This window comes from Pezoporus flaviventris, unplaced genomic scaffold (genome assembly GCF_033815535.1).
Source record: "Pezoporus flaviventris isolate CSIRO_AGI_PZ_B2104156 unplaced genomic scaffold, CSIRO_AGI_Pfla_v1 ptg000021l, whole genome shotgun sequence".
Classification (NCBI taxonomy): Eukaryota; Metazoa; Chordata; class Aves; order Psittaciformes; family Psittacidae; genus Pezoporus; species Pezoporus flaviventris.
Window position 1 is genome coordinate 11,461,490 of NW_026892569.1, and position 12,235 is coordinate 11,473,724.

Consider the following 12,235-nt stretch of genomic DNA (forward strand, 5'->3'; position numbering starts at 1 on the left):
TAACTCGGCTTTCTATATTAAAAGAAGGAGTGAAAGGCGAAGGAGGATAAAAAAGCCCCACTCCACAGGGGCTGGGCATGCAGGCTCCTGCATACTAATGCCTGTGCTTATCTCTGGGTGCTAATTCGACGTGTGGAGCTCATTTCTTGAGGCCATTCCGTTCACAAATGAAATATGTACATGCACCCGGTACCCTCATTAGGAAAGTCCTGAGGAATGAAGTGTGTTTTGTCTAAGATAAAAAGCATTGCTGGGTGTTGGTGCTGAGGAATGACAGAGCCGAGAGGCTTCCTGATGGGGGGAGGCCCTGAGGTTCTCCTGGGAGAGGAGAGGGGCAGCGGGATTGGGAACTGGAGCCACAGAGGGTGGCATGCGTGTCAGTATGCAGCAAACATCCAGTCAGTGGCTGGCCAGGAGACCTCCACAGCCGAGAGCTTTATTTCCAGCATCTGAGGCTGTCTCAATTCTCTTCTGGTGTTAAATGTGCTAATGAGTCCCTTGAGGAGTCCAGTTAACTCCCTCCTCCAACACGGGAGATGTGTGAGATGCCACACGGCGCCTGCAAAGGGAGTATGGATGCGAGAGGAGGGGACCATGACTGGTCTGACCCATGGGCTCAGCCCGGGCTCTTCAGGACGAGTGGATCCCTGGAGAAGCTGCACATCTGCACTGTCCTGGTTTACCTTTGGAGATGTTGGCAGTGCTGAGGAATGGAGAGCTGTGGCCATGTGGGGCTGGGCAGAGGGGAATGGCCGGGATGTTTGCATCCCTGGGATGCTGGGAAAAGCAGCGTGCCCAATTCTGGGTCATGGAGAGCACCTTCTCTATATCCGGAGGTATGTATTGTGATGTGTGCCCCAGCAGAGCTTGGTTCAGATGCTGACCCCTGTTTCCTTCCTTCCTTCCTCAGTCTACCTCTACGTTTTTGGGTGAATGTGATTAAGAACCCCCAGTTTGTGTTCGACATTCACAAGAACAGTATTACTGATGCCTGCCTATCCGTGGTGGCTCAGACATTCATGGACTCCTGCTCAACTTCTGAGCACAAGCTAGGAAAAGACTCTCCCTCCAACAAACTACTGTATGCCAAGGACATCCCCAACTACAAGAGCTGGGTAGAAAGGTGAGTAGATTGAGCAATAGCTCCTTGCTTCACCTGGAGGACTTAACAGAGGATGTGTGTGGGTTAGGGGACTTGGGTCTTTGGGAGGACTCCTCTTGGCAAGTATCTGAAGAGGGACTACAGTGATGCTTGCAGAAATCGATCTTCTTTGGGAGATGATGTTTTCTTGTGATTGTCTCTTAAAATGAGCTTGCAATGACTGCTTGTAAGAGATGTTTGACTTGCTCAAGGGGTGCTAAAAGCAGCCTCCTTAGGCTGTCTGATGTTTGCTGGTGTAAAAGCTTGGTCTGTACTGGGGAATTGCTAACATCTCCCTTGGCTGCTTTCAAAGAGCAGTGAGAAGTCACTTTTGGACTGGAGAAGCCTTTTTTTCACCATGACAATATATACAGGTTCTGCTGAAATTACCATTTCCCATCTCTCATCCATCAGAGCATCTCGCCTGGCATCCTCATGAGAATACATGCTCTGAGGCAGTGCTTGGGCTGCTGTCACTGTGCTGGGGAGCAGGGAGAAGAGAAGGTCCCCTGACTCCTTCCATCACCCTCCACCTTCACGGTTAGCAGATGAGAGATCTTTTCATGCCCCACTGAATTAATGCAGTGTTAAAGGTTTAGGGTTTGAATGCTACTGATTGCAAATTGATGCACTTGGGCATATTATCCTTTTGGGAGAGAAACCTAGGAGATGCCCTTCAAATAGAGCTGCTGTTAAAACCATAGAGTCCCAGACTGGTTTGGATTGGAAGGGACCTTGAAGCTCACCCAGCTCCAACCCCTGCCACGGGCAGGGACACCTTCCACTAGAGCAGCTTGCTCCAAGCCCCTGTGTCCAACCTGGCCTTGAACACTGCCAGGGATGGGGCAGCCACAGCTTCTCTGGGCACCCTGTGCCAGCGCCTCAGCACCCTCACAGGGAAGAGCTTCTGCCTAAGAGCTCATCTCAGTCTCCCCTCTGGCAGGTTAAAGCCATTCCCCTTGGCCTGTCCCTGCAGGCCCTTGTCCAAAGCCCCTCTCCAGGTTTCCTGCAGCCCCTTTAGGCACTGGAGCTGCTCTGAGGTCCCCCCTTCAGGAGCCTTCTCTTCTCCAGGCTGATCCAGCCCAGCTCTCAGAAATGCTGGTTTCCTGCTGTCCTTTGTGTCATGATAAAACCCAGAACATGAAACCGCTGCACATTACCTGGGCATCCTGTGGCAGCCACAAAAGCTTTCTTCAGCAGATCTCTCCTGGACCTTTCTCTCCCTTGAGTCCCTTCCCCAGTGGCCTTCACAGGGTTAAAGGGTGGCCAGGAGGAACTCTATGGGTTTTCATTGCTGGCTGGAGTGGGGAAGAGTTGGGCAAATTGTCCCTAACATTCCTCAGCTCAGGCAGAAGTGCTGACAGCTTTAGGAGGTGTCACTGGGGGTGAGCTCAGTACCGGTGTAGGTGTTCTCCTGATGCCTGCTTTAGTCAGATCCTCACCTCAGACCACTGCGTTCTTGGCAGCATCCAGGAAACCTCTCACATCACTTTCTGGGTGTGAATGAGCCTCCCTGTAGAACTGCCCCAGTACTTTAGCACTGTGTGAGTTCAGCGCTGTGGGATGGAGTGGATCCCTGCATTCATCTCCTCAAGTGGTCTCACTGCCATCTGCTCCTACCCAAGTGCTTCAGCTCTGTTCCATCTCAGCGTTCAGCTGATGATGCTAATGATGCTAATCACTGCACCAGAAACTTCACTGAGTGAGGAGCCATGAGGAGTAACGCAAACCTGGAGGAGACTTGGCACTCTGCAATTCCAGGTGGTGGGAATAGCCAGGGCTCATTTGCTGTGGGGAAAGTTTCTTTTTTAAGAGGGCTGGAGTGAATTCGTCTGGTGTTCATGCACCAAGTGTTGAATTGAAATCAAAGCAGCCTTAGGAGAAGCAAGGCCTTGCCTGTTGCTGCAGGCGTGGATGATGCTGGTGGGTGCAGTTTGATGGCAAAACATGCCAGTGAGATAGGAAAGAGGAAAGACGTGGTTTTGGGAGAGAATGGGAAATCCCTCAGAGCAGCAGCTCCTGCTTCCCAGCATGGTGAGCTGGGCTGGGTGCTGCTCCATCAGGAGCATGTTCCTAATGATGCTGACCCATCCATGGACTTCTTGGAGACCTCCTGATGAGCAGTGGTGTTATAGCAGGTGATTGCTGCATGCCACTGCTTGGAGGCTCTTCACCTTGCCTCTGCAGTGGCTGTTCTTGGTGAGTGTCGTGGTGGGGACCCATCCTTCCATGTGTCCCTGTTTCTGACCCCTTCTCCTGCTTCCCCCCTGCAGATATTATGCAGATATAGCTAAAATGCCAGCAATCAGCGACCAGGACATGAGCGCGTACCTGGCGGAGCAGTCGCGGTTACACCTCAGCCAGTTCAATAGCATGAGCGCTCTGCACGAGATCTACTCCTACATCACCAAGTACAAGGATGAGGTAAGATGTAGCCACGTCCCTTTACCTGTGTTCCTGCAGTCCCATGCTTTTCCCTATGGAAAAACACCCCACAGAATGCAGGAGAGCAGCTTAGTCCGTGTCTGTGCTTGGTCTGGTGGGGATGGAAAGGTCTGGGAGGTGTGGAGCCAGGCACTGGAGCAGGCAGTGCTTCATTCCCATATTTTCTGAGTGAGCACTGTACAAAACACCGTTTTTCTACCCATGACTTCCATGGGGCTTCAGATTTCATGGTGTTCTCTCCCCTATCCACTGGCACTGCAGCTGTACCAATGCCATGGAATACAGGCAGTATCTGGCTCTGCTCCCCATGGATGCTGGAGGATGTGGTGGCCTCCTCAGTGCTTTGTGAACATCAGGAAGAATGGTTAAAACCCCCTCTGCTGTAATTTATACAAATTAACTTCGTAAAGCACTGCTCAGATCCACATCCAGCATCTTTTTATTAAAGCAATGAAATATGTAACTACAGTAAAATATGGATCTATAGATATAACGTGATAGTGTGGGTTTATTGTCCCAATAAATGGGATTGACGACTGCATTTGAACAGTAGCTTATTTAGGTGATAGAGTGCAAGAATATCTCCTTCCTCAGAGCTGGGAGAGGAAATGGGATCCCCATTGTACCCTGTAGCAATCCCAAGAGGCATCTCCCAGTGCCTCTTTGTGTGAATTTAGGTAGTCCACAGGCTGGTTATAGCAGATCTGGCCCTTGGGTCTAAGGTCCATGATGGGACCATCATGGCCAAAATCCATGTGGGATCCTGTGCTCTGCAGGAGTGAGGAGAAGAAGGAGAATCTGTCTTGGATGCAGGGATGGGAGGAAACCCTGGTGCTTGGGAAGGTGCTGTGTGGTGATCAGCGTGGGGTTGGTGGCTGTGTACTGATGACCAGTGGCCAAGTTGGATGGGGCCAGGTAGCGGCTTAGAGCACCCTGTTCTAGTTGAAGGTGTCCCTGCCCGTGGCAGGGGCTTGGAGCTGGATGGGCTTTAAGGTCCCTTCCAACCCAAACCATTCCATGATTCCATGGTCATGCTGATGGAACACCTGTGCCACTCCTCAGCCAGCTTGGGATGGCACATCCTGGAAGCGCCCGTAGCTCTGTGTGATGAGTTGACTGCAAAGGAGTCTTGGGGTTCTACAGTTTGTATGACAGCTCTATGTCCACTGTGAGAGTGGAAGAGGAGCACTTTGGAGGATCCTAGACCTGGAGCGTGGCAGCCACCATCCCTCAGCCATTGTCCCTCAAGCTTTACATAGACTCTCCAAGTCCTGGGTGAGAGCTGGGATGGGACCATAGGGCATTAATGAGATGCTGTATAGGGGCACAGGTCCTCTTCTTGCCCACTGACGGCAGCCTGACATCTGTTGAGTGTCTTGCTCTCGGAGCATCACAAGTGTGTTCACAGCTCTCAGGAACTTCTCTTATTATTTGTAATGGGATTAATAAATGGCAGCTGTTCCCTTTGTTTGTTTTCATTCATTAAGCACAATTATATGCAGCCCGATTGCACCCTCTTTGATGCAAAATGGGAGAGAATAATTTTTCCTGTTGTTCAGAGCAATAATGTGCTGTCATTGGCTGTGAATGAAAATCATAATTAATTTTCATTTGGGTTCTTGCATCGTGGTAATCACTGGTCCTGGCTCCTTGCAGCAGGTGACAGACCTGGGTCTGTCTCTATGCTCAGCACAGGTTCCTTTTGGTGCTGTTCCGGTAAGGCTGAGATAAGAGGAGCAAATCGGTGCAGGGGCAGGCTGTGACCCTTTTGGCACCTCAGCATCCCGGGATACACAGCTGTCTGATCAGGAGAGGCAGGAGGGGAATAGGCTTCTCTTCCACTTCTCAGACCAGTCTCATTTGATTGCAGCTCAGGCACCTTTCAGGCATGTGGGGTTTGATTTCTGTGTGTTATTATAGTTATTTTATTCCATGTGTAGCATGACAGCTGACAGGCTGCAGAGATGGATGGTGGGGAGTGATCCTGGTAGGAGGTTTGTGGCAGAATCCTAGAATCATGGAATGGTTTGGGTTGGAAGGGACCTTAAAGCTCATCAGTTCCAGCCCCTGCCCAGGGCAGGGACCCCTTCCACTAGAGCAGCTTGCTCCAAGCCCCTGTGTCCAACCTGGCCTTGAACACTGCCAGGGATGGGGCAGCCACATCTATGAACTGCACTGCAGGGTCCTTGCTGCCAGGGGAGGTAAATCAGTGCCTGGTTCTCATTGATGAATTCTCCCCTTGTCAAAAGCTGATGCCGGTGTCAGGATGCACCTTTCCCCTTTCCTTTGGGGAGAGATTCTCCATCAAGCATCCCTCAGTGCCCCAGCAGGCAGGGAGCAGCCTGCTCCTATCCCAAAAAGCCTGGCACAGGGCTGGAGCGTGCCATGGCCACAGGCTGGAACATGGCAGAGCAGGATGCTGCACACACAGCAGTGCTGCTCCCCAGCCGCCGGTGCTGCCGCAGCTCCTAATCAAAGGGAGCCAATTCCCCATTAAGAAGTTACCTGTAGGGCTCCTGATGGACTTTGCCTGCCTCCTGGAAAGTCTATTAATTATACAACAGTTTGTTTCCAATTATGCAGCCAATGAAATGGTTAATCAAGTCCCCTTTGACGGATGCCTTGGTATTTAATTGCGCAAAAATTTGCTCTCCCAACCAGCTCACCCGAGGAGATGAGATTTGTGTCAGGTTTGGTTTTATAAATCAGCTTCTCTGCTCTGCCGGCATCACATCAGTCAGGCGAGACTCCTGTTGCTGGCAGGGCAGCCGGCCCTTTGGCTTATGCTTCATGACCCCCTTCTCCTCGCTCGGAGCCTCATCCTGCCCCAGCCCTTGGGGCATAGCCTGGGGCAGGGGACCATCCCTTCATCCTTTGGTCTGTCATCATAGACAGGAGCTTGTTTAGAGAAAGGGGCTTTCAAGGGAGGAAAGTCAGCCTTGGGTGTCTGTGGGTGCTCTCCTTGCATAGGACTGAGGGTCCCAGTGAGGCAGGCTTTGCTGGTGCATCCATCTGGTGTCCCACTCCATTATCCCAGTACCCCCGATTGCCCACCATGGGGAGAGATAAGTGGGGTTTTACCCCTGGTGGCAGCTGAAACCTCATGGATTTGGTCTTTTTGTGCTTGTGGAGCCAGGCTATGGCTTGACTGTGGTCTCTGAAATGCACCCCCTGCCTCTCTAGGATGGTACAGGCTTGTTGGAGACGTGGACATGATGGGAAGGTGTCGTTGACTTGGTTTTGGGGTTCACCCTCCATTTGGTGATGGATGATTGTTTTCAGCATTTCCCCATGCACAAGTTGGCTTCTCATTAGTATCAAGCAGGTCCTTGGTGTTACTGCAGGTGAGAGGCTGTCTGTGGGGTGGCAGCACTCAGTGCTGTACCCTCCACTTTGTGCCTCTTTTGCCCCTTTCCTGTCCCTGTTGGGGATGGGAACAAACGCACACCATTTCCTATGGGACTACATCCCCGTGCTGTGATGATCCACGACAACGAGGACCCTGTGTGTAGGAAGGCATCTCCTCATCCTCTCTCCTCCCCTCTGCAGATCCTGGCCGCGCTGGAGAAGGATGAGCAGGCGCGGCGGCAGCGGCTGAGGAGCAAGCTGGAGCAGGCGATCGACACAATGGCCTTAAGCAGCTGAGACGGCGGCGGTGGCGCGGAGCCAGCACCGGGGCAGCGGCGGCAGCACGGAACCGACCAGGGCATCCGTGGCCAGGAGAAGACTTTGGGGCTGGGACCGGCCGGAGCCACGGAGCCGCCGAGTTCTCCGCACGCTTCCCACCACCGAACAAGGAAACCTCCTCGCGCTCCAGAGGATCAAACCCCAACCCACATCCCGACGGCAGCAGCGATAACACCCCCTTGACCCACACACGAACCACCCCCCAGTCCAACTGGGATGCAGCAGGGACCTTGCACAGAGGCGATGCCAGGGGGATGAGAAGGGGGTTGCCTGCCCCATGGACCCGCTGGGCATCCCTTGCCCGGGCAGAGCCCACGAGGACGAAGGGTCGGGACCGCGGGGCTTGAGGATGGCTTTGGGATGTTGTTGTTGCTTTGGTTGGAGGGAGGGGGGTGGGCTCCTGTTTTTACTGTACTTGACTTGCTCTCCCCTCCTTCCTCCTGCTGTCCAACCCCTTTCCTCCTCCTTTTCCTCTCTGGTTTTCTGTCTCTCCCCCTTCTCTCTCTCTCTGGCCTTCTGCCACTAGTGTTAACTGCTACATTTGCACAATTTACACGAGACAAAATTTTTAATTTAAAGAGAAAATAACAAAAAAACGGGAGGGGAAAAGAGAAAAAAAAAGAAAAAACCACCAATATTCTACTAAATTTTTGCAATGAACTAACAACAACGGTTTTAAAGCCTAAGCTAAAGGAGTGATGCTGGGGAGGTTTGGGGTGGGCAGGAAAGGGAGGAATCCCTGAGCTTTGGTATTTCTGAACTACGTCCTGTGCCATGTTTTATTTGAATGTTGTTTAGTGTGGAAAAACACAAAAAATAGGAAAAAAAAAAAGTGGGAATTTCGTTAGCTGACTAGATGCTCTTATTGAAATGCTGCTGGAATGGGTCTGGAGGTCAGAGTCAGAGAGGAAGGGGGATCCCAAGGTTGACTTTTACTTTTCCTAGCGGATCACTATGGGTTGGTCAGTGTTTTGTTGGGCTCATCCCTGTTTTCCCAGCCCATTGGCTGTGGGGAGGTCTTGGAAGTGCTGCCCATGGGACAATGCCAAGGTTTGGCGGCTGCTGGAGGGGTCATGTAGAGCCAGCCTGGGGTTTATGGCAGATCTCCTGGTGCTGGAGCAGCCTTAACGAAGCCTCTTGATGTTTTCTTCCTCCCCATCATCTTCTTGATGCTGGGGAAGGGACCAGATCCCTGGGGAAAAGGGGAGGCAGGTCCATAGTGTCTCCCAGCCATGATCCCCATGGCAAACTCCTCCAGGTGGCCACCCTACTGAGGGACCGGGATGCTCGGCTGCATGGGGCTGTCTACCCAGGAAGCCCACGTGTGTACAGGACTTCTCGCCCCAGACTGACCTTTCTTTCTCTGTCTTTTCCTTCCTTCTCCCCCTTTCTCTCCTCGCTGTCACCCCCTCTCCCCTCCACCACCTCCATCCTGCCGGGGGGTTCAAGTGGGAACCCCGTGGTCTCCCTCAGCCACCCCCTTGGGAATGTCGGATCCTTGTAGGTTTGTGCTTTCCAGAGATGCAAAGGTGCTGAATGCTGCTCCAGACAGCAGCAGGTGACCAAAAACTTCCCAAAACCATGAGCAAAACCCTTTCCTTTCCTGTACCAAGAGCTCCCATTGCTGCCCAGCCCATGGCACACGGAGCCAGACTCTGCCAGGAGCGAGTGGCTGTCGAAATCCAAGTGGGAAGAAGCCCAGTTGATTTCTGTCCGTTCCCTTAAAACTCAAGTTAAGGGGGGGGAGAGGGAGAAATAATGAAGTTTTTAATTAAAAAAAAGGATAAAAAATAAAGTGTGTATATATATATATGTGGTTACAATCTAATTCTCGTGCCCCAGTGGGGTGCTGTATAGTTACTGAAGGGGATTGGAACCAATATAACTAGGAAATGAATTTACACAGCCAGTTTCAAGTAAACGACTCAAGAAAAGATACCAAATGGTCTGGAAGATGCTTCCAAGCCTTTCTCACCCCGCAGAACAAGCGTTTGAAGCCTGCACGTCTCTCGTTCCATTGTGATTTTGTTCGCTTTGGTTGCGTTTGAAGAAGGAGGGAACGGAAGAAGATGCTGATTCGAAGGGATGACGGAAGAAAACCCAACCACAACAACAAAGCTGTGTCTGCAGACGAAGTGAGAACTGTGTCCCTCCGATCCCCGAGCTGTGGCTGGATTCCTGAGAGCTGTGGGCTGTTGCATGACTGTGCTAGATTTTAGTCTGAGTTGATCTTTTTAAGGAACAGAAGAAAAAAGACCCTATGAAACACCCCCACCCCCCCCAAGTGTTGACTGTTTGAGCTTTCTTTAGACCTGCTTTTCGTTTCGTTTCACATTAATTTGTCACTTTCTTGTCCAAGAGAATCAAAAGAAAAAGGCAAAAAGAAAAGTCCTCAGAGGTTCACATCTCAAACGCTGGTATTTGGGAGCCTTAAAGGACAGTTGTAAGTGGGCACTGCCGCCTGCCAGCATCCCCCTTGGGGGTCCTTTGCACACCCTCTGCCATGGGGTGGAGGGATGCTTGGGGCTCACTTTGGTGAGAGGTTGTCCCAAAGCTGCTTCCTTAGGGCATTGGAGGAGGTCCTGGATATTGCCTGGAGGATGGTGGTTGTGCATCAATGGTTGTTGTGGTCCAGTGGAAGGGGAGAGGTGGCCTTAAAGTGTCTCTGAAAGCAGCATGGGTCCTGCCTGGTACGGTGGTGAAAGCATCTTGGGGAGCTTTGGTTTGAGGGAGCCAAAGGTGTGGGTTTTGTGGTGGTTGAGAGGGGATGGTGGGACCCTCGCCTTTGCTGGTTGGAGGGGTGAAGGTGGGTTGCTAAGAGCGTTCCTTGTTGACAGACGAGGGTTGGAAGCACTGTAAGAGCAGAGTTTATTGGCCTGATGCTTTGCCGGCAGTGATGCTGTGGGAAGCTCCACCTGAACATAAGGAAGAACATTCCTGTGAGGGTGGCACCGTTGGAATAGGTGCCTGCAGAGGTTGTGGAGTCTCCTTCCCTGGAAATACTCAAGAGCCATCTGGATAAAACCCTGAGCTGTGTGCTCTGGGTGACCCTGCTTGAGCAGGGAGGTTGGACCAGATGTGGTAGTCCCTTCCCTCATCCATCCTGGGATTCTGTGGGTGCTCCCTTGGCCAGGCTGGAGGGGCAGGTGAGTTTCTTGGCCATGGTGGGCCCAGGTTGGATTTGGAGGTCCTTGAGGGTCATGCTGGCAGTGCTGTGGTGTAGCTGTGCATTTCAGGCTCCCCTTGTGCTGTGGGTTGGCTCTTCCCACCCTACAGTGATGCTGAGAGCCCGTGGTGTGGTCCTGGAGATGGGTTCCCGTTGGCTTCCTCCTGGTGCAGCTTTGGGGTGTCTGTGGTTTGCTCCTCCAAAGGATGCCCCCAGTACCCCCCCACCCCTGCAGGGTCCCTTTGCTCTCTGATGGGTGGTGGTTGTCGGTGAGGTTGGCATTGCAATGCTGCCTGCAGCCTCTGGTGCTCCTTGGTGCTACCTTTGCCTTTCATGTGATGATGCCCAGTGTCCTTAATCGTGCCAGGCAGACTGTCCTTCCTCCCCCCAGCCTGGCTGGGCTGGCCGTCTCTGTCTAACCCTGCCTAGGGACTGGGAAAGGCAGGGAGAGGCTGGGAAGCAGTCCCAGGACTCTTCTTACTGGTGGTATCACCCATAAGGTGAAGCATCCCCAGCCCTGAGCCTGCGTTCTGTGCAGCTCCTGGGGTCCCTCCCTGCCCTCCTCTGCTCACATTGCCTTTTCAGTTTGGGGTTCAAACCCAAGTGCAGTCCAGCCTGGAAGCATCCCCGGTGTCCCCAGGAGCCCTGTGTCACCCCCAGGGCTGGGGGACAGGGAGCAGGGGAATGGATGGTGGCATCCCCCCTGGGCTCCCTGCTCCCGACCAAAGCGCACAACGAGCTGTCCTTTAGGAAAGCAACGGGAAACCGAGCGTAGACCCGGTGAAAGGCAGAGATTTCAGAGTTTTAAAACATGAAATGGGGGACAAAAGATGATGATAGTAATGATAATAATAATAATAATAATGATAATAATCGGGAGTCCTGATGACCTTTCTGTGATTGTTTCAGACTTGAAGCAACAGGCCAGCGTGGCTGGCCGACCGCCCTTTGAGCGTGTAAATATCCTGCTATTTCCTATTTTAATGGTCTTCAGATTTAGTACTTGTAAATAAAACACACGCATCAAGGAGAGATTAAACATTTTTGCTACAGCCCATGTCTCGCCTCTGTGTTGGGGTGATGCAGGCGGGAGGGAGCGGGTGGCTTTGGGATGGATGGATGGATCCCCTGTGCCAGGGCGGCGCAATACACACCAGGATGCTGGGTGCCTATGTGGGGATGGGGACACTGAGCTGGGGCTGTTTGCACCCCAAAAGCAGCACCGGGGCTGTTCCAGGTGCTCACATTTGAGTGGTTGATGGAGGTTTGAGCATGGATTCAGATGGACTTCGTGGCTTCACTCTGAGCCCTTCACAGGCAGGATTTTTGTGCTTTGTGTTTCTTCTATTGTTTTATCAGGGAACGGAAGCTTAAAAACCTCCTGGTTGGCCAAATAAATGAATCTCTTGCATTTCACCATCGCCAGGGTGTTCTTTGATACAAATTGCACCCGTTTTTCCCACGTAGTAAAAGCTCCTGGAATGAAGCCAGGGCCTCCAACGACAGCTACAAACGTCTTTGTTTGCCTCCTCAGCTCTAGCGCAGAGCTAAGCAGGAAAAGATTATCCAGGCCTGCAAACGATTGTGTAACCCACAAATGCACCTGATTTGATTAAAGGATCAAATGTGAACCTCTCAACGGATGACACACACCACTGCCTGAGGTGATGCTAACCCCTGTGCTGGGAGGCAGCCCCTGGGATTCAGGGAAGCCCCATGGCATCACATCACCCCAGCTTGGGATCCAGGTGAGTGGCACATCCCAGGGCACTGGTGTCGGGGCTGAAGGTCTTTCT

General features: G+C 52.2%; 1 protein-coding gene across 2 annotated transcripts in view; it reads left to right on the plus strand.

Annotated features, from left to right (window-relative positions):
• PLXNA1 (plexin A1) overlaps window positions 1–11,491 on the plus strand; it is a 105,391-nt gene extending 93,900 nt beyond the window's left edge. For both annotated transcript variants that reach the window (XM_061456053.1, XM_061456054.1), the window contains exons 30-32: window positions 911–1,123; window positions 3,415–3,565; window positions 7,136–11,491. In XM_061456053.1, the coding sequence (XP_061312037.1) occupies window positions 911–1,123; window positions 3,415–3,565; window positions 7,136–7,231 (460 nt within the window). In that variant the 3' untranslated portion in view covers window positions 7,232–11,491. The remainder of the gene's footprint in view (window positions 1–910; window positions 1,124–3,414; window positions 3,566–7,135) is intronic.
• Window positions 11,492–12,235: the final 744 nt, after the last annotated feature.